This window comes from Callospermophilus lateralis, chromosome 8 (genome assembly GCF_048772815.1).
Source record: "Callospermophilus lateralis isolate mCalLat2 chromosome 8, mCalLat2.hap1, whole genome shotgun sequence".
Taxonomy (NCBI): domain Eukaryota; kingdom Metazoa; phylum Chordata; class Mammalia; order Rodentia; family Sciuridae; genus Callospermophilus; species Callospermophilus lateralis.
This window is the reverse complement of record NC_135312.1, coordinates 101,525,954-101,549,839: the sequence shown is the minus strand read 5'-3', so window position 1 is coordinate 101,549,839 and position 23,886 is coordinate 101,525,954. Positions and strand designations below refer to the sequence as shown.

At 31.7% G+C, this 23,886-nt stretch overlaps 1 protein-coding gene across 1 annotated transcript in view; it reads left to right on the top strand.

The window, feature by feature from the left end:
• The window catches only part of Ccser1 (coiled-coil serine rich protein 1), a 1,032,529-nt gene that overhangs the window by 107,244 nt on the left and 901,399 nt on the right, over positions 1-23,886 (top strand). The window contains exon 4 of the mRNA XM_076865083.2: positions 9,201-9,321. Coding sequence (XP_076721198.1) covers positions 9,201-9,321 — 121 coding nt within the window. The remainder of the gene's footprint in view (positions 1-9,200; positions 9,322-23,886) is intronic.

Sequence of the window (23,886 nt, the reverse complement as noted above, 5' to 3'; positions counted from 1 at the left end):
TTTGATCTTCAGTCCAGGGACAAATTATTCTGTTAAAGAGTAAATTGAAGAATGTAATCCCCAAGGGAAAATTTTTCCATTGATTCAAAAGGTCTGTGTTCCACAAAATCATATATATATTTGTATTGATTAATGGCCTTAAGTACATAGAATAATGCTAGGTAAGAAAAACAATAGCAACCAATTAAAAATAAGTTTGAAGATATGTGTTTACCCATATGGAATACCTTTATTTTCTATTGTTAAATATATTGTTTTATCCTGGCACTTGCCATTCATTCTCTAGGGGAAAAATAGAAAAATAGTTGTAAGTCATTTTGAAGGAAGAACTTGGAACCCCCAGAATTTGAACTGTGAAGGAAAGCTATATTATGTTCTGACACAGTTTTCCAAGGATAAAGAAATCAGATATAAAAATATTTCTGAGTGGAAATAATTGAAAGGATAACTATTTAATTTACCCTATTCTTTCAGACTTCCTGATATATTTAAATGAAATTCAGTAGGAGGTATGCTCAATGGGTTGGGGACCATAGGCAAACTGACTAACTCCAGCTTTGCTACTCCCAAGGTCTGTGGAGTAGAAACATAACAGGGAATAAAAGCACTATGTCTTGGAATTTTTCTGAAGTAAAAACAATACAGTTATTTCACATAGTTAAAATGTGAAGTAACTAACATGCATAGTTAGTACACAAGATTGTGTTCATCATGAAATATTACTTCAGTATTTGTGAAATGAGTTATCCTTTTGTAGGTTATGTTTTTCAAATATGTCTTAAATACATGGTTCTTGGATATTGGAAAAGGAACATGGAAAATGAACACTATCATGTCAATTTGTTTTGTTTTGTTTTAAGGCTACAATTGCTCATTTGTAGTAGTCTATACTAGTGCATTGACTTGCTTACTAAATGTAAATAAATCTAACAACCTGTAAAAATGTATCTAATATAAACTACGTATGAGTTAACTGTACTCTAGGCACCTTCAGTAATTTGAGTGTTTTTATTTTGCATGAAAAAGATAAATGCTTCTTCTAATAAATCTTTGGAATTTTTGCTAAATTTATTAAAATATAAAATACATCGAGTACATGGTTTTTTAGTGCTTTAAAATTGAATTAGATAAAAATTAGAAAAAAAAATAAGAGAATTCCAGTAATTAAATGAAATAGGGGTACTGTAGCAAACTGGAAAGAAAGAGTAAAATATTGATGCTTAGGTTTTGCATCTCTGTTTTTTTATGAATCTTGAAAGAAACATTTTGTAGAGTACAACAATAGTAGAGAGTCATTTCTTGTAATAGCATATTCTTTGTGGTATAATAAAAGATTATATGAGACTACTCAGTCAAAAATGCAGAAGTGATTTCTACTCTTCTATGATTTGCAGATTTCTGACAAAGGAGTGTTCCCTTGAAGGTCTGATCATTTTAGGTGTTCATATATTTATAGTTACCTAGAAATAAATGAGACTAGTACTTAGAACCTAATCTTAGAATAAGTAATTTTTGTGACTATCAAACGTTTTTTTCTTGTTTTTAACCCCTTATTTTATAATCTTATAATTAAATGCAATTTCAGGACTAAATCATTTTTCCTTTTCTTTTAAATATTGGTTCTATTTCTATTAGCACAATTCAGTGAGATTGACTGCTTTTTGAAAGTTGTCAACTATTTTTATGTACAATATTACTAAGACATTTTGGCAATCAAACCTACCCTAGAAAAATTAACAAGAAGAACCAAGGTAATTGTCACACTAAAGACTCAATATTTGCACATACATTTTTGAGAGAAAAAATAAATCTATTGAAAATATCAGAAATATAATTCAAAATTTTCTTGATTTTCTCTAAGTACAAAATATAAGGCATATATTACATGCTTCAGGAGGTGATTTTTTTGTTTGTTCATTTGTTTTTGTTTGTTTTTCCTTTTTTTTTTTTTTTTTTTTGGCATCTTGCTCACCCTTTCCTCTGTCACACAAAACCTTTCACATAGAGAAAGCATAGGCTGAATATCACATAATATTTCTGTTAATCTCAATCAATTATAAGTAAAAATAAATTATACACCTAATTTTTAAAGTATACATATGTGTGTTTTATATAATAACTACTATTTCATAAATTGTATTTAATGATAATTATGGAAGAACAATATGTTGGAACATAATAATGATTTTTTTTGTCCTTATTAACTGATAGCTGTTGATATTCGACTTCCTGTGTGGTGCAGTTTCTGTATATCTGAATGAGTCCTTCATACAATGTTCTAACTACTGACTCCATTCTTTACAAAAGGGCCCCAAATGTCTTGAAAGACATGTATTTTAATTTTTAGTCAGCCTTCTTGAGATATTCCCTAGTAAGGAGCCTCTGATGGAATTTTGTGCACTTCATGCAATACATTTACAACCTAAATTCTTTTCACAGAAGAGCAAATTTAGCATATAAATTTGTAGGTTGGTGCCTCTAATGGTTATTTGCATTTCTGGTTGGAAGTAATGATGAAAAATGTATCGATTTTTCAACCCTTGGATGCTGCAAATCTACTTGAATATGCAATGCCTTGACACTGGCTCCTGTTTTATATGTTACATTATGTAATAATTCCTGCTGTTCCATAAATTTACATTTTTAAAATTTAGAAGTAAATGAAACTTTCTATACACTAATAGAACTAGCTTTATAAGTACAATTGAATAATGAAGTAATTAAAATTGGGAAGTTTTTGTTTCATTTTATTCTCTGTTTTATTTCCTAAAGGCTGTTTTTTGATGGCATTAGTTTCAATCTGAATAATAAGCCATTTGCATTTGATGTAATTTTAAAAGTACAGAAGTCATCCTCACTTCAAGGAAGAGTTCGTACAATTTTGGCTGTGCCTAAACATGCCAGTATGCTTTAGTCACTTAGTGAAAAGTTAAAAGTCCCTGTTAGTACGCAAATTCATTAATTTAAAGGTAATTAAGAAAATAATATCTTCACATTAACAGTTTTAGAGTAACCAACTACATTAGTCCCTTAAAATACCTCTGAATAAGTTTCTTTTTGGGGGGCGGGGTGGAGGGTACCAGTGATGGAACTCAGGGGTACTCAACCACTGAGCCACATACCAAGCACTATTTTTCATTTTATTTAGAAACAGGATCTCATTGAGTTGCTTAAGGCCTCGATTTTGCTGAGGCTGGCTATGAACTCATGATCCTCCTCCCTCAGCCTTCTAGGCCACTGGGATTACAGGCATGGGCCACTATAACCAGCAAAGTATTGGTTTTTGTGAGGAGGGAGGCATTCAGAAAATGAAATGAAATTTAACCTCTTATCAAAAAATAGTTTTCCTGAAGGAATTCAAGAAAGTTCACTATTTTGAGGTCAATGTCAGTGTTTCACACATCTGTTTACTTCATTTGTTTTAATGACTGACTATATCTTAACACGTTATATTATTCCTGTTTTTATAAATCAGGAAAGACCAAATATGATCAAACCTTCTATTGGCCACTCAGAAATCTACAAACTTTTTATGACACCATAGAACTCATTTGTAAGTATAAGAATAGTCATATATCTTACATGACAAAGAATAAGCTTTCATGTGAAATTACTCCCCACTAGTGCTGTATTCTCCAAAATGTTTCTTTCAAGATACATAGTAAACAGGGATGCACAACCTAACCATCAATGTTTTACTTCTTTTTTCCAATTTGCTATAACAAACCATTTATTTAATTGGTATATTTCTTTTATTTTTGCTTTTTATGATTTATAAAGTAAATCATGAAGAAAAAAACATTTTATATTTAAATAAATTTGTCACAAATGGAAATTTTGAAAATAATAAAGAAGAAAGTAAAATCTTATGTTGGTCAATAATCAAAACTTATACTAATTTTGATAAATTTACATTTAGTAACAAAATCTTATTGATATTTTAGCATTTATTAGAAAACTATTTATTTTTCTGTCTTATGTAGTAATTATATGGCCATTAATTTTCTAATTATTTTTGAACTTTTTTCCAAAAATTCTCTGTCTTTAAATATTTAATGTAATATGACTTCAAAGATAATATTAGTTATTTTATATGGCATTCAATTTAAAACGTAAATATGTGTAATGTAATTTTTCATCTGTAATTTTTAATGCATTTACTGTCCTTTGAATTAATAATTTCTCCAATTGTTTTTGCCTTTAAAAATCAGTATTTTATATTACTTACTGATTTTTATATTTTGTTTATAATTATAATTAAGTTATTGTCTTTCTACGAGTTTTATTTTTTCCTTTGTGTTTTCTTTTTTTTTAAATGCTCTTGGTTGTTTTGTGTTGTTGTTGTTTTGTTTTTCTTTTCCTAAGTCAAAGTTGGTGATTTAGCAAAAATTTTCCTACATTTTGGGTTTTAAAGCTATAGCTACCTTTATCTAATAATTTATATCATATTTTATTGAAAAGCAAGGTTTGAATTGTACTGATAATTTTTTAATTGCTTAGTACATAAGCAATATTTCTCAATATTGAGAAAAAATTGCTTTCCTGTTTTTTTAATGATAAATATATTCAAAAAAGTATATTAATTTATTCTAATTCTTTTTTAAAAAATGTATTGGACATAAATTTTCTGTATTTATATATGAATATATAACCAATGTAATTCCACATCACATAAAACACAAAAATGCAAAGTTATATTCCTTGTGTGTATGATATATCAAAATAGATTCTATTGTCATGTAAACTAAAAAGAGCAAATAAAAAATTTTTAAAAATTGTTCAACCCTACAAATGTGAATAAAATACGTTAAGTTCTAATGTATTTAAAACATATTCCTTGTATTACTAGTGAAGGAGTAAGAAACTTATAATTGGTTATAGATAGTATTCTCATTTTATTTACACTGAGTCTTTGTGTATGCATGTGTGTGTGTGTGTGTGAGAGAGAGAGAGAGAGAGAGAGAGATTTTGTGTGTGTGTGTATGTGTGTGTGTGTGTGTCTGTGTGTGTAAGAAAGAGAGACTGGGTGGGGGGATTGGACCCAAGGGGTGCTCTACCAATGAGTTATACCCAAAGACCTTTATTTATTTATTTATTTTTAAGTTTTGCGATAGAGTCTTAGTAAATTCTAAGGCTGTCCTTGAATTTAGGGTACCCCTGCCTCAGCCTCCAAAGTTGCTGGGATTGTACGCATGTACTACAATGCCATGCATTATTTTATCCACATTTATATTGTAATGTAAGAGTCTGGCAATAATTTTTCATGTATTAGGAATATTTAAATAGGAATAGGTAAAATGTTGTATTAGGGATATCAAATAAATATTATTATCAATATAGGTTTCCCCGTTTTTCACTGACACCTGTATTATTTTGTAAAATTCTCTATGGCAACAAAAATTTGGAATGTTTTCTCAAAAAGTACATGTTTAATTAAACTCCACTACTGAGGTCCTTTTTTTTTTTTTAACAAACTTCTCTTTTCATCATTCAAAGTTTATTTTAATGAAAAATGTTTTACCTTTATTTAGTATATTTATGTCATTTTCCCAAAGTAATTTTATCCTCCCTTGTGGGAGGATAAAATTTAAAAAAAAAAAGTATTATCCAGGAACTTATTTTTTACATGCTAACCAAAGTGATATACAGAGTAGTTTGCATCATATCATTATAATGCAAGGTTTTGATTTATTTTTGAAATGTAAACATGGGGTTTGAAGAATATCTTTTGCTAGTGTTTGTTTTTCACATATCTATCTATTTCTCTACTGATTCTCAGAAATTATCTCCTCTCAGTTACATATTACTAAGGCTTTAAATTTTTTTTCTTTCCTCTTTAAAGTGAAGAATGGCCTAGAAATATTATTTGAATTTTTACTGTTCTTTTAATCACACCATTAACTCTTTTTTGTTATAATTTATCTATTACTTATTGTCCTAACTTGTAGTTATTATACTAATTCTTGTGTTTATGATAAATAAAACTTAAAGAAATTAAAATATGAATGTAATTTAATTCCTGCAAAATATGAAAACTTATTTTTTGACAGGCCAATTAATCATCTTAACATGTAAATGGTTGTATTCTTCCATTTGCTTATTTTTTTTAACACATAATTTGGAATGTAGTTTCATTTTTCAATATTTCTGTCATAAAATTTAGGTAGTGAAATTAAATGTACATTGTGTAAGCAGATATCACTGTTTTTTTTTTTTCAGTTCATCATTGCTTAGTTAACAGAATTTTCCCCTGCTTGACTCTTTTCCTATTTTGAAATAACAAAGCTCCATTTTACTTCATACAGATGTATACAAAACCTTTCATCTGATCTTATCAGAGTTTATTGCCCTAATACTTGAGATGTATTCTTTATAAAATAAAAGCCTCATTGGTAACTTGGGGAAGGATTTTTTTTTTCCTTGTCCACAGTAAAATACTATTTCTTGGAACATGACAATAGTTCAGTAAATATTTAATGAATATATATGATTGTTTACCCAGAGGAATAAATCGATAATATTCTTCATAGTCTATTTCTTCACTAGTAGGAATCTTCATTCCAATAGAGGGAATTTTAAATATAATACTGCTTTCTACTCCCAACTTGTGTGGAATTGTTTGTTCCAAAGGTCATGCAAAGAAGTAGTAGAGAATATTAAATTTCAATGAAAAAAACAAAACCTATGTTTGAAAGCTTTAGGAAGACAAAGAGGAATCATGACTCCTCCTGCTTGACACATACTGGACATGAATTTCTGTCTCTTGAGTGGCCAGAAGATAGTTTTAAATTCTGCTTAGCTTTTTATTAGATATCTATGTTGTATATCAGACTCTAGTCCTGAACAAATTAATAATTCAGCTAAGGGGGAAACTTAAGAGCCCTGTGTTCATTTCTTGCACTTCTTTTTCCTTGAGATTATGGCTCCATTCTTTCTGGATGACTTGCACCTCCCTGTGTTAGTCAGTTTTCTGTTAGCTATGACCAAATACTTGAAAAATGATCTTAGAAGTGAAAAGATTTATTTGGGCTCAGTGTTCAGAGGTTTCAATCCATGGTCACATGGTTCTTTCTGACGTGAGGTGGAACATAATGGCAGAAGGGTATGTCAAGCAAAGCTGCTCACCTGAAGGTGGCTGGGAAGCACAGAGTGGAAGGGTTGGAGATGGAATATACCCTTTCAGAATATGCCCCCATGACTTCCTTCCTTTAACTACATTCCAGTCTTCACAGTTTTCACCGCCTCCCAATAATGACATAAAATTGTGGATCCTTCAATGAATTAATCCACTGAGAAAGTCAAAACTATCACCATCCAATAACATCCCAAGGGCCCTACCTCTGAACATTGCAGCACTTTGGATCATGCCTTCAGCACAGAAGACTTTGGGGGACATTGATGCTCTCATTTTTATTATTTGCCTCTTTTTTTCATTGATAAAGGATCTAACTTATATTCTTTCCATTTAATTCTTAAAAATGGGTACTTACTTACATAAATGAATATCAGCATTCTGTATTCAGCTTTAATATCACTTTGCTATTTATGTCTTCTGATAAATAAAACTTAAAGAAATTAATATATGAATTTTCATTTCTTGGCTGTACTTTTATTTTAATTGTCGAATTCCTCCCTTAGATTGTCTGTTTTCATAAAATGCTATGCTAATTTATCACTGGGAAGCAAGGAAATAATGCAGCCACACACTTGACTGTCTGTGATTGAAGTAAATAGCATATACCTAGTGATCAATAATCAACAGATATTGAATGCAGCAATGCATATGTCACTGATTGTGATGCATATCTGTTATTTACATAGTGATTTATGGACTGTAGAGCTAGCAGAGAAGATTGTGTTTTATACAATATGCACAGTTGACACACCATGCTAGCTGAAATTCAAGCCATATGTTTTTGGTAATTGGTGTTGTTTAACTAAACCATTTAACAGAAAAATTTTGTATTAAAACTATGTAAAATGAGGATTGAATATATGTATATTCAATTTCATCACTTATCAAATAGCATGCAAATTAAAGTTAAAATGTGATCCACTATGTCCTTAATGGCTCTGGAAAGCAGAATTCTGAAATGAAACATGACTCTATCCCTACCTATCAGCCAGCAAGGTAAGGAGATGAGTCTTACTTCCAGAAGGAAGCACATTCTGCCAACAACCTATATGAGCTTGAAGGTGGATTCATTCTACAACTTTTCATAAGTAGCCAGCCTGGCCCACACATTGACATTTGACTACTAAGATCCTGAGCAGAGTAACCAGTTGAGCCTATCATATTCCTTACCTACAGATCTTTAATACAGTAGATCAGTGCTGTTACTGCTAAGTTTGTGTGAATTTGTTATGCAGCAATACACAATTAATAGACTATTAAAATTTTAATAGGAAAAGTGTCACAAAACTAACTGTTGTTGTGAATGTGGAAAACTGAAACCCTCTGTTTTTGTGATGTAAATCAGTATAGTTTGTTCAGAAACCTGGTGGTACCTACTTAGGCAAAACACAAACCACATGAGCATACCCTAAGAACTATTATGATTTTAGATGTTTTCCCAATATAAACCTGTTTGCATACTGACCAAACAAGTACAAGAATGTTTATGGACATTCGATATAGCGCCAAACTAGAAATAACTCATGTCTATTACCAATAAAAATATACAGAATTGTGGTATATTCATCCAATGGAAACTGTATAGCTTTTAGAATGAATCAACTATTGCTATATATGGATGAATCTTATAAATATACATTAAATAAAATGTCACCCATGTAAGAATATATGTCAATTTATAATCCTATTTGGATAATGATCAGAAATAGGCACAGCTACTTCATGGCAATATCAGTGATACTAATAATTGATTAAATTTGGAGCTACAGTGGTGATTGGGAAGGGATGACCGGTTTAGTGTGCTGGCAATGCATGATTTATGCATCTCAGTACTGATTATACAGATATGTTTCGAAGATACATTTTACTATATATGTGTGTGTTATGCATTTTCTATTCTTCAGCTAGAGAGTGGAAAGACAGCATAGAAAATGATAATTGAGGATAATAATGATAATTAATGTTTTAGTTGAAATATTTCTTTTATTTGACTGAAAAGAGAAAAGGGGTAAGGGAAAGTAGTTGATAAATAATTTTGACATTTACAACTTTCTTTAAAATACAGTTTGCAGGGAGGATTCATACCACTCTGTAGTCTCCTGTGCTGCTGTAGTTCTTACTCCAATGGAACCAGCAATAGAAATGAAGAAAAGAGAAGAACCAAAATTTCCTGAGACTTCCAGACAGTAAGTTGTTCATTTAAGTTTTCAGGACTTGTGAAATCAATCACAAAACTAAACAGAATAAACTTGATCAGAAACAGTGATGTAAAAGAAATGTGTTCATATTAGATTATGGGGAAAACAGAAATGAATCTTGCACATTTAAAAAATTAATCTGTTATTTCAATAAATAATCACAATCTCCTAACTTTATGTGTTCGAACCACGTGTCATTTAAGTTGATTTTGTTACCTTAATCTTTCGGACATGAGTAACTAATCTGGATATTTTACTTACCACTGATTGCAGATGCCCTGTTCTTGGATTGCGTATTTATGTGGGTAGGGTTCAGTGTTCTAAAATGTAATCAGTTTTCAATATAAACTTCTTAACCTAAAGTGTTTTGCATTCTTATAAAGAATATGTGACTATTTATAAATATTTTCATTATCACAAACCAAAGCTACACTATTTAAATACATGAAGTCTTAGGAATTGTGAGGTATCATGTGAAACAAAGCACAGAAGGTTTCCAGGTTGCTGGCAATATTGTATTTCTTAATCTGGGTGCTGGTTGTCATAGGTGTGCACATTTTGTGAAAATTTATAAGCTTCAGGCTTATAATCTATACATGCATTTTATGAACATGTGTATCTGTTCAATAAAATAGTTTCAATGGTAATATATAAAGTATATTTTGTCATTTAATAGTTCAGACTTTTATTTAAATTTATAATTGATCTTACATTTAATAAATCATAGAATTTTACTCTTATAATAACCCAAAGATTATTGAATCATGGTAACAAATACAATATATATTTACATCAAATGTTCAATAAACTGCAATTATTTCTAGTTAGACACTAAAAAAATGAAAAGGAAAAATCTGCTGCTGATTTCCCAGGGAAAATAGTCCTGTGTCTGTTTGAAGGTCTCAAATTAAAGACTATGTGATGCTTTCGTGCTGCCAGTGATCCATGGCTGACCCCTACAATAACAGGCAGGAGATACCACTGGATTGCACTGTATTGTAGTTGTTTGCTTCTTGCATGTCTTCCTGCTGGATAATAAGTTTCTAAAGAGAGAGTTTCCTAGAAATGGGTAGTGTGTGATACTCTTTGTGAAGTCAATTAGAAAAAAAAATCCCTTAATGCTATATTCTATATTATTGAATTCAAATGGACCAATGCATACATTTGATTGCATGAAGACATTCACTATTAATATTCTCATTATAGAGGAAACAATTACTAGCCAATGCAGAAAGTAATGATTGTAATTCAGTTTTAATATAATCTAAAAGTGAAAACAATTTAACTGTTCTTAATATAGTCTTATTTTTAGGTTCCAGTAGTCATTTTTTTGTCTAATAGGGAGAAAATTACATCTCATATTTGCCAAGTGAATTATATTAGAAAGCTTAAATGTATTTTCCTGCAATATGTTTGAGTTTACACAAGAAACTTATGTAGTTGTAACTTGGATCTTAAATTCTTTTAATTCTTTTTCAAGGACTCTGATCAAACTGGTGAGTGGTGTTATTACATGTATTTTTACCCAATCTTTTGCTACTTGGTAAAATGTCATTCTTATTCTGAGATATGTAATAGAACAGCATCCATATTTTCGTTTAAACATTCTTCTTCAGCAATATGACTAATTTGTACAGATTTTATTAGTCCTTGCTGTTTTGAGTCAGAGAGACCTTTTTAAAAATCTCAGTTTTGCTATACGTTAGAAAGGAATTATTGGTGTTTTTCTAAGCTCTCTATAATTTATTTTCCCTGTCTGTTAATTGGGATGGTATTTCCACCCCCACTATGAGGATCACATGAGGTAATGTTACTGAAGGACCAGAGATCCAGCAATGCATAAGGTGCTAGTTCTGTTGTCTTTGCCACAGCTTCAGCTATTGACATTCTGGAGAATTCCAGGCATATATTCCTCTCCCAAAGGCTCTTTTGAATGCAAGTCTAATATTTAAAGTTGTTGAACACACTTGACCAATGAAATGTCCTACTAGAACTTCCTAAGTATGCCTAAAAGCCAATTATTGATCAATTTTAGCCCCCTTAAAATCTTGGATTCTTTCTGATTTTCATAGTTATGTAAAGCTACCATCATTTTTTTCTTAAAATTTTAACACATTTCCTTCCTCATATCTCACATTTTATCAGTTAACAGTTCTTGATTAATGTCTTCATTATATTTTTAATACTATTTGAGCAGAGCTGGAAGACATAAATATCTCATGTTTTAATTTTTCTAATATTTCCCTTCAATTGTGATCTTAAGGAAGCTATTTAAATATTTTCTAGCATGCATTTTCAGTTGTGATCTAATTGAATTCATCTTTCAAATAGAGATCATATACCCTATAAACCACTGACTGTAATTTTGAAAATTAAATGATGGGAGTGAGTATATGGGGGAAAACACAATATAAAATCAAAATTGTTAGCTGAAAATTAAGTTAGAATTCTTGATTTTAAATGAGAACGGACCCAAAGCAAACTGGCTTCAGAAAATAAAGCAGAGTGGTTGTTATTGTCTCATGGATATAGGTGAGAAGGGGTAGATGTGGTCAACACATATGTACAAATATGCCACAATAAACCCCACTATTCTGTATAGTTAAAATGTACTAATGAGAAAAAAGTATTAAGGTAGAAATTTATGTAGAGTTGGGTGTGGTACTCAACCATATTGTCAAGGATCCTTTTTCCTGTCTCCATCTCTTTGGTTTCCTGTCTTGTCCAAGAGTTCTCATTTTTATTAGGTTCTTCAAGTGGTGACATTACTTACTTCAGTAGCAACTGAGATAGATGCTTATCTTTTCAACAAACTGAGTAATATTAAATGGTTTCTCTCAAATAAAAACAATATGGTCCAGCTTTGAGTGTCATTGGTGTTGACTGCTTAGGTTGTTTGACTTCATTTTTCTGAAGCTGTCCCTTTACCCAAAAGTGTTTGATGACATGTCTAGAACCAGGTTCCTGGAACATAAGAGAAATTGAAAGGAGAAGGTGATTCAATATTTGAAATATTAATGACATGTGTAAAAGAAGGCAGGGATCGATGATGCAAGTCAAAATAATGGATGTTCAATACACTTTGTAATATCAGCACCAGTCATTTTAAAAATTAGAATTCATTATTATGTTTGTAGATATTGAATACAAATATAAAATATATGTATCTTCATTTTTTATTTTAAATAATCTTTACATGTTTAATTTTATTTCATGGTATTTGATCTGGTTGTACTATTGAAAGTCAGTATAACTTGGTGGCAAGGAGACCTTGAGCAAAGTTTTTAAATATTTTTCACTACCATAATTTGTTTACTTTATAAATTATGTATGATTCCTTTTTTTGCCTTGGTGGTACTGGGAATTGAACTCAGGATCACAAACATCCTAAGCAAGTGCTCTACCACTGAGCTAAGGCTCCACACATTTATTAGTTGCTTTTTAATGTGACAGTTACTTTGCCTCATATTGCAAGGTCTCAAACATAATAAGGAGGTAAGAATATATAAATTTTGTAATTCTTTTTATAAGAAATATATTAAATAAGTAACCACATTGCATTTTTATAGATTGATTTACAAGACCCCTGTATGATATCAGTTTTATAGTCTTGTATTTCTCATAAGGTAAACTACTAGAAATAAGATAACAATCTATTGCTATGATACAGAAATGCCGCAGTCTGGCTGGGCACAATTCAGGAGCCACTTGTCAAAAGAAACTAACTTTATTTTTAGAACCATACACGCCAAACAAAACCGCTCCTCAGGAAAAACCCTCAGAGCCCAACTGCCACCACAGGCTTCCCCCAAGCCACTCTCCCAACCACCAGCCTCTCTACCTCCCACAGTCCTCCTGCTCTTGAGGACGAATGGTTGGGTTGCGTGGGCGGAGCCAAAAAAGTCCCCCAATGAGCAGCTCCGTGGCCTGAAAGGGCAGGGAAACAGCCCAATGAGCATCTCCGCAGAAGAGCCAATCAGCTAGATGTTGCTGGGGCCGCTGTGAGCCAGTCATTAGCTGGCAGTCTGAAAGTTTGCTGGGGCCCCTTCTGCTGTGGCTCTCAACACAGAAACATTTGAAGGATAGAAGTTGACATACTTCTTTTGTATCAGGATTAAATTTAATTCAGGATGAAATTACTTTCTTAAGTAAATTTTTCCTTCTATTTTACAGGCTTTTCATATAAATTCATAAACCACTGAATCTTTGAACCATAAGACTCATAAAGTTATCTAATTCAGATCTTAACAAATCTCTGTTAAGCACTGGAATAATTTTATCCATATAGGTGATTTGTAGGATTATACATAATCTTGCAGAATATGTAATAACATATATAAAACTATATAAAGATATTGTTTCTGATGGTGTTATAATCTAGGTAAAGAGAAAAAAGACATGCAGCTAAAAAAGTTAAATCACTGTGTAACTGGAATATATACCATTTGTCCATTGTGAGGTGTATATTTCAGTTAGACATATGATGATCTAAAAAGAGATCTGGTTTATAGATCAATATAAATTTATGAAAATCAATTTAAAAAATTGGTTCACTATAGTATTATAATAATTATTATTATAAATTGAGAAGAAACATTTCATAATTGAAATATTTGTATTATCTTATCAACTTTTATACTCTGATTACAAATTATTATTTTTGGCAGTTTCTTATTAAGTATTTTCATGTATTTATCCATTTTTAGGCATATTCAATAAGGAAAAAGTGTAATTAGAAATTTCTATTAGGAACAAAGTATACATATATTAGCACAATAAATGATAGGAAGAAAGTATGTAAATGTCTTAAGAAGGGAAGCTGCATTTTGTATATTATAGTAGGAAGATTCACAGGTTTTCTGTTGCTGATATATTCAAAATTCATCTTTATTTAGGAAACAGAGGTGTGGATTTTGCTTAACTTGCCAGTTTTCAGATACATAATTCAGAACATCATGGAAAGGATAAACTTTCTGGAAAATAGAAAAATTATGAACTCTCACAAAGAGTACACAGTTTAGGAATATTTCATCCTAAGCATAGAAAGTTGGGGTCGTCTGAAGTTTTATTAATTTAATGAAAATTACAGTATTGAAAGTATGCTCAAATATCTAGCCAAATTGATCAGGTAACCCAAAGCTATACCTTTCTCCAATAAATTACATGCAATTGTGCACACATAACATGTACATAAAAAATAAAAATTTCAAGGTAATAAAATAATATTCATAATTGTTTTGGGGTTATATCCATGCTTTATGAGAAATATGTTTGCTGAAATGTAAATACTCTGCACACACCATGACTCAGTGTCTGAAATGAAGGGCTTTTATGGTCATTGTAATGTTAGAAATATAGAGGTGAAAGAAAATAAATTTTCCTCTTATTTCTTTGTCTATTTCCATATTTAAATTTTATTTTATATGGAGGAATCTAATCTGATTGAGATATTTGATTCATGGGTTCAGTTTGTGGAATTAAAGTAGTAATTAATCGTGGTGGCTTTCACTTCAAGCTTCAAGGTCTCTTGTAGTGCCTTCTTGTGTGGACGTGACAAAGGTTCCTTGGGATTCTTAAGAGAGGGCACAGATGCTATTTTTCAGTACCAAAGTCTTATTTTTAAAGAATGGTTGAAACTAACTGATTGTCAGAGGTTAACCACATTGGTTAAGGTTCTATCTGTTCTTTTTATTTAGTTTCATCTGAGTAATATATGCTGAATTTGGAAAAGTTAAGTACACTTTGTAATATCAATAAAATAATTTCACAAACTGCAGTTGTATTAGGCATATATCAAAAAATATCTCATTAGCTAATTTTTGATTTTTTCCTTTGTAAATTTCAAAAGGACATATTTGGTTATGCTCTCACTTGTTAATTAATCTGTCACAATAGGTAATTTTGGAGAGCTTGTTTGTTCTTGGCACTGTGCATAGAGTGTGGGATATTTTCAAAAAGCAGATGTAGTCCCTCATAAAACTTAGAGCATAACCAGAGGAATGATCAATTAATTTCAACAAGAAATTTAAAATTGTAGCTGTGACCATGGCTGTAATGTTTAGGTGTATCTTGTTCTAAGGGTTCCTTGTGAGGAGTTTTAACATAGCCAAGGACATCAGGGAAAGCTTCCCTGAGTAAGACACTTGAGTTATGTTCTGAAGAATAACAAAGTGAAAGAGCTAAGGAAGAGCTTTTCAACAGATAGGGCAGCTTGTTAAATTGCACTCGTGATGGGTCATCACAGAGAAATAACAGAAGGCTTGTTCGAACCAAAGGAGGGCAAAACAATATTTAAATTAGGGCCCAATGACATGATCAGATTTGCTTTTGAAAGTTTTCTCCTGGTTTGCTGTGGAGAACAAATTGTGTCTGATGAAAGTAGTGATGAATTGGAGCCCATTTGGGAGGTCTTATTTGTGAGCTCTCCTCAACTCCTGACTCAGTGATTTTACTTTGGAACCTTGAAATTCACTGTGGTGGGTGTATTGACATAGCAGTTAGAAAATCCTACAAATCAGGGCTATGTCCCTCTTCCAGAGAACTAGCCCTTAACTTTTTGCCAGAACAACAACACTAAAGGGAGCATAAATTTTTTTGCCATGAAAACATTTCCATGATTCTGACAGTTGGTTGGAGTAGGGTACTGACACTGAAGATGGTGAATTGTGAAAATAAAAGTAAGTCAATGTATAGTTGGGCAACTTGGCAAATTAAATATAGTTGTAAAACTAATAACTTATATTTTGCCAAGTACTTGGAATATGCATGAAGGTGAGACATCATCTGTATTACTAACTATACTTGTGCTAAAGATGTTTATAATCCTAACTTGCTATCTTGAATTGAATGAAGAGTCTTGATATTCTCTGAACTTATGTGAACTTATGTGAGTAGTATTAATGGAAGAAGTAAGTGGTACACACATAGGTACACACACACACACACACACTCATACACACACACACACACATGCATTTTGAGCAAAATTCTTTTCTAAATCACAATCATTAATTCTTATTGGAAATGTACAAAATGAAAGTAAATTTCACTGAGGTTCTTATGTAAATTCTTATGATTCTTTACTAATAGTTTTCTTTCTTTTATCCTTCATCACTTGGTGCCTTGAAACTCTTCCAAATAATAAAAATCAAACTGAGGCATGGATAAGATTGATTCTCAGGATATTACTATTAACATGAAACAGCCCTCTGCCCCTCTGCCCAAGGCATGTTCTCAAAGAAACAACAACTGTTTCATGAGCATGATTAATTCAGGGGTGAAACAAGCTGTCAGAGGAGGTAAGTGAAGAGATTTCTATAGAGAAAGCTGTTGCATAAATATGAATCTCTACCCCAAGTTTTGGAAGAAGTTGTAATTGGAAGTGGGGGGCTTTCTAATCACAAGCTCAGTAAAAGGCTTTCAAAAAAAGCAATCAGAGAATTTCAGATGTGCTGTCTGTGGTGGGAAGCACTAAAGACAGATATTGATTTATGTCTGAGTGACACAGCCCTGCCCAAACAATCTGAAGAGTGAGGGCCAGACAGTTGTGAAAGAGACAACATCTTGGATTTTAGAGCTGGTCAGGAAGTTGGCAGGGTTTGGGGGGAGCTATGTAGAAGGATGAAGAGATCCAGTAAAGAGAAGAAAAAAAATTCGCATCTATCCAACACTAGAGAACTCCAAAAGGAGGCCCGTGAAGGGACCACTTGTGAACCCACTTATTGGTTCCTAAAACCAAGCTACCTTAAAAACTCTTCTGGCCATCTGACACCCCTCCTCACTACTTTTCACTCTGGCAGCTAGAATACATGACCATGAGGTAGAGGAAGTTCAATTTTCTGGATGTTCCTTATGTGAGGCTCTAGAAGAGATCCTGACAACTTGTTCTTCTTCTTTGTCCTACTTGTGTGTTACTTATTTATTTTTTCTTAAAAAGATCTTTCAGGCCCCCAAAGCTGGATCTTTTCCTTTGCACTAATGCCTTTAAATCAGGGGTGATTCTTGCCTTGGGCTCTTCACATCAGGGGACAGTGTTGTCACTTCTCCATCAGCAACCTCCTCCACAGAGCAAAACTTGTAGGAAGCCAACGGATCCCATCTACCATGAACCTGTTCCTCCACCAGTATCTGTGTACAGACATCACCGATGATGAACCTCTGTTCTTCCCTCTCCCATGTACCATCCATAGCCCAGAGACTGCAGAGGAACAGGTGTTTACCTGTAGTGGTGGACAGAATTTATGGAGCAGCTGAGGGTTCACTCATAGGCCTTCAAAGTCCTGGGTGTTCAGGAAGAAAACCAAGGTTGGAAGAAAAAGGAAGCAGGCTAGACATTTGGTCAATTAAGCTCTCTCAACTTGTATCACTTGTGACAGAATTGGGTTCCATTGCCCTTCCATGTGTCATATTATCTCTTATCACCTCTTTGGGAGATGTGGTCTCGTCATTCAATAGTATATAATTAAAAAAAAAAAAAAAAGACCAAAGAAAGTTGATCTTTTCCAGACATGTGTCACTCAAGGAGCATTGGATTTTCACACACACACACACGGAAAAAAATAAAATAAAATAAAAAGATCTCAGAGAACCTGCTTCCCTTGATGGATAGTACTGTTATTTTATCTTTGTAGTCTTTATTGCTCCTTAGTGAGTCATTATATTTGGTCCCCTGTGCAGTCAACCTGTCAAGTCAGGAAACACTATGGTAACATTTGCATCTAGTTTGACAATTGTTCTTGTACACTGAGCACACAAAAGCTATTTTTCAGATGAGTTGGGCAACTTGATAAGATGACTGGAGTGTTTCAGTTCACCAGTGCAGTACTCTTTATAGTGTAATAGAAATAAAAAATATATTGGATTCCTGAAAAAGATTGCAGGTGCATCACACATCACCACTGTTGTAGAAGTAGCTTTTCTGTGTGGATAAAGACATGTGGCCAATATTTAATATCCCTTTATCCACTAACATCATTCCATGGAAAATTTCAATAATTGAAATATTTCATTTGAATGTATTTTATGTATTTCCTCAAATTTACCTACACATGTTCTTGTTTATCTGCTCACTATTAAATGAATTTTTTTTCATTTGCTGAATGAAGTAAGTCCTTTTTACAGCAATATTATTTGGGCTGTGTTTTAACTTCTGTGATACTTGGGATAATAATAAATAGAAGGTACTCAAAAATACATGAGAATTGATTAAATTCTATGTTTAATTTTGAGATTTTTTTTAATGTACAAGTTAAAACTAAACATCATGGTTTTCTGACACTATCAAAATTTTAAAAATCAGTTTTCTCTTTCCACCATTTTTTCTTCCCACATGCCCCCTCCATTCCCCTCTCACCCCTTTACCCTATCTAGAGTTCAGCTAATCCTCCCAAGCTCCCCTTCAGAACCCCACTATAAAAAGATGGTGGAATGAGATGGACATTATTACCCTAAGTACATGTATGAAGACACAAATGTGTGAATATACCTTGTATACAACCAGAGATAGGAGAAATTGTGCTCTATATGTGTAATGTGAATTGTAATGCATTCTGTCATATATGACAAATTAGAATGAAAATAAATAAATTAGTCGTGATTAATACATATTCACTGCTAATATTTCAATATTAGCCTTTTCAATATTTGAATAATTAATATTTGAAAATTTCACATGGAATTCAAATAATATGATTGTCATACATGATTGGGCAGAGAAATCTTGCTACTAAGAGTCTGGAAGCCTGACTGCCAGTACTAGGACATGAAAGTGTCTTTGTTTTCCTGAACTCTCGCTTATAAAGTTTATAAAATAAACATTAGTAACACAGAGAAATTCTGAACAAATGTATAGAAATGCATCTTGTTAATTGTGAAAGAACCTACCTTTATTTTTTGTTTTATAGAGAGATCTATAGTAAACATCCATTAATATTCTCAAATCTCTTTGAATTAAAGAATCTCCATGATTGATGGTAAAACCAAGGTATTATATTTTAATTATCTCCCATGTGCTCTTATAATATTCACATGCCTCTATTAGGGGACCTATTAGACAGAATTATAATTGCCTACATTCTTCACTGTCATTCACCAGACATTGAGGGGAGGTATTTTTAAAGAACTGGTATTTTCTATCAATATATGCATCTATTTCCTTCCTTCCTTCCTTCCTTCCTTCCTTCCTTCCTTCCTTCCTCTCTCTCTTCTCTCCCTCTCTGTCTCTCTGTCTCGCTCTCTCATCTCCTATGCTTAGTACAAACATTACACATTCTGTTCAATGTATTGTTATTTCCTAAATTTATTAATGATTTTTTAAAAAACAATATGTTTGTTGTTCAACGTGTAGTTCATATGAAGTGTCATGAACTATTCTAAGCTTTATAGGTATTAACTCCTTTAATCATCTCCAAAACAATACATCTAATATTATCACCAGGTTACAGCTCAGGAAACAAGGGCACACAGAGATTAAATAATTTGTCCAAGATGACCCTTTGAAAAAAGAATAAATTGTACTTTCTTATCAGTTACTTTAATTTTATACTTTGAATTTGTCACAGTGTGCAATTATTCTTTTTATATATTCAGTTCTTTTCATTGGCTTTTACAACCTAAAAAATATGGATGTCATTAGAAACCAATAATGCTAAAGATGATTAGCATTTTCAAATCAACAGAATAAATAGAGGAGCTTAAGTAACACATTCTTCACTGTTGATTATTATAATCAATCAGTATGTCTTCATTCATGCATAAATTTCTTCTCAAATGAGGTATGAAGAAAGAACAAAAAAGTGATTTTTTTAATGCTTTTGTCCTACTTAATGCCATCCATTTTACTAGCTGTATTTTGTGACATTTTCATTAGTTTCTTTTTTAAAAAAATTTGGAAAATAACCTTTAATAAACTAATGTCAATAAGGCTAAAATTATACATTTTGCCAAGGAATAGAGGCACATATGAATTTGGAGAAATAGTATAAGATGGAAAAAATAGCCTTGACTAATGAATTAATTAAATTATCACAAGCTGTCCTAGATATTATAAAACAGTACACCAGAATATAGTATCATTAAAAAATTTAGATAAACCATTATAATTTTTACTTTTTCATACAATTTGCCTTAGGATTTTCCTTGTAGTTTCCTTGTAGAGACCAGAAATAACGACATGTGTATGGTTCTGTGTAGATCTAAAAAGCATAAAAGATTAACAAGAAATTTATGCACAAAAATAGATTATGGTACCAGATGCATTTAATAATAGTCAGTGGATTTTGGGGGCTTCTTGTCACTGAAAATTTCATGTGACTATCTTGTAGGAATAATATAGATCAATTCAAGCATTATAGACACAATCTTGACCCAGTGATCTGTAAAATACATTTCAATCTAAATAATCTGTTCAAAATCAGGTAAACTTAATTTTTTTTTTTTTAGAAATGTGATTACTTAAGTCAAAAATATATATCTTTGATTTTAAAAATGGCATATTTGCCTAAATCGCTAAGATAATTAACACATAACGTAACTTGATTAATTACAATATGGTAATTTTTTGTTTCTTTTTTTGTCTGAAAAGATTTTTAAGAAGTACTGTGTTTTTGTGTCAACTTTTTTTCCTTCTTTGTTTAAGTTACTCTGTACCAGTTATAGTTCCACCCTGGTGTTAACTTTTTTACCCTACTATTGCTGGAGAGAGATTTTGTTTTTCATTTGTTTTTATCCTAATTTGCATTGGTATAATTGAACTTTTATATAAAATCATGCTGCACTTTTGGGATTTATGATAAACTAGCATGATGCCAAACTGCTGCCTGTGTTTCCTATGAAGTACTGTGTTGTAATTTTTTATGTAAAATAGTTCACTTATAATGATCTTTAGTGTCAAGTGGTTCATTACACATTATTAAATAGAATTAAATAGTAATCCCTTCTTATGCAGGATGTCCAGAAATTAGTGAGGTTATAAAGCTATACCATATAATAGAAAGAACATAAAGAAAATTGAGGAAAAGATTAACATTAAACAGAGACGAGTGGGGGGAGAGATAGGGAGAGAGAAGGGAAACTGTATGGAAATGGAAGGAGACCCTTATTGTTACACAAAATTACATATAAGAATTTGTGAGGGGAAAGGGGGGAAAAAAACAAGGGAGAGAATTAAGCAACAGCAGATGGGGTAGAGAGGGAAGATGAGAGGGAAGGGGAGGGGGGATAGTAGGGGTTAGGAAAGGTAGCAGAATACAACAGTCATTAATATGGTATTATGTAAAAATGTGGATGTGTAACTGATGTGATTCTGCAACTTGTATTTGGGGTAAAAATGGGAGTTCATAACCCACTTGAATCAAAAGTATGAAAGATGATATGTCATGAGCTTTGTAATGATGTGAACAACCAATAAAAAAAAAAGAAAATATATGAATTGGGTCCTATTTCCTTTATAATCTAAATGTCTTACCTCCAGGAAATCATTAAATCTCTGCATTCATTACTTTTTTAAAATGAAGTATTTAAAGTAAATATTTTCTAAGGTTTCATGAATTCTTACTTTCTCAAACTTGGTTGCTTTTCAAACATTTCTTTGAGCTATATAATGTGAAAAATATTTGATAAAATAGTAAATAGGAATTAAGTATTATTGAATTTATAATTTTCTATTTTTAAGTTTTATGATTTTAAAAATGTTCTAATATGTTTACATCAAGTTATTAGTTTTATTGTCTTCCTAATCAAAACCTGACCCATTCCCAGTGTGAATTTAAACATTTTCTTCACTTAGTAATTCATTGTTTTATTATGGGATATTTTTCTCATTCGGTCATATTATTAACTAATTAACTCAATAATTTCAGTGAATAATTATAAGTGCAAATGCTAAACATCAACATTAGAAAAATAAGGTACATCAAATTTATGTTTATACTACTTTTCTATCCTGAGGGCATTATTTCTGTTCTATAATAAGTAAATTTGGAAATAATCTCATGGGCTTGAGGTAATCCATTCTGAATGGGTTAATATAACAATGCTATATAAGTAATCTTTTAAAAATATTTTGACATTCAAAATTTACATATTTCAAGAGAAATGTGCTCTTGATCCAAAAAATTCAAAACAGGAAATTACTTCTTATATTGAACTGTGCGTACATGCTTTATCATTTAATTGGAACAGAAACAAGGTAGAAAGCATTTTAAAAATGAATGAAAGTTTACTTTCAGAAAATAGATAATAAAAGAAAAAAATGGGAAGGAGCTTGCTGATATTAAAAATAGCAATCCTATGATTTAAATTTAATGTGATTTCCATATGTCTCACATCATTAATTACTGGGCACTTTAAAATTTTTCACATGGTAAATGACTACCATTTAAAATTGAATATGTGATGAAGTTTAATGGTTGTAAGATTAATGTGCCACAAAGAAATACTTTTCTTCTTATTTTAGAAATAAAAAACATAAACAAAGAATGGTTTGTTAAATCTGATGAATCCTTACTCCAATTATTGGTCACATTTTCTCTCATACCTGTAGTTGACATGAGGGAAAGAAATTATCAGAAGCTACTAAACGCTCTGTGGAAGAAACTGTACATGATTTATTTCACTCAGTTGCACCATGATGGACCTGGGATATTACAACAGAATATCACATTTTTTTGCAGTTTTTATCTTTTTAACCAGACTGAAAAAACTCACAATGTCCTTTAATGACCCACGAGGCCCTTGAGAGAATTCTGCAAAAATTGCTGCATACAAGATGGACTGAGCATAGCCAGGTGGTAGTAAACACACTGTGCTGCTCTCTAACCAATTCTTTGCAGAAACTTGTTTTTCTGAAGAATTTGGTCTGTTTTGTACCACAAAGGACAAAGTTTGATTCTACTTCTGCTGCTATCAGTGTTACCTCAGTGGATAATATCTAGTGCCATGAGAAACCATGTTAATTTTAGGGACAGGGACACTCCTGTGTATTTTTTACAAATTGATATTTTTTAGATTATAAATGACAGTTACCCAACTCAAAAGGTAACTATGGAACAAGAAGAAAAGCGTAAACTCATAGAAATTTTGAGTATAAATTTCTTCAAGAAACTGCTTTCATATGTTTCTTCTGTACATATTTTATATATCTTTGATACTTTTATGCCAGAAAGAAGAATACTTTTGTCAAAATAGCTGTGTGTAAACTTTATAAATAGGATATTCAACTGACATCTCATTATTTTAATTTCAGGGTTATATATATATATATATATATATATATATATATATATATATATATATATATATAACTGGACTTGTTAAATTCATAGATATTAAACATGGAAGCATTGATCTTTCATCATGCCCATAATAGCTCAATAAAAATTTGATATTAAGATGGTATTATAGCTGGGCTTGGTGTGGTGCATGCCTGTTATGCCTGTTATCCCAGCAGTTTTGGAACCTAGATAGGAGGATTATAAGTTGAAGGCCAGCCTCAGCAATTTAGCAAGGCTCTAACAAACTAAGCATGGCTCTTAGCAGCACTGGGAGACCCTATCT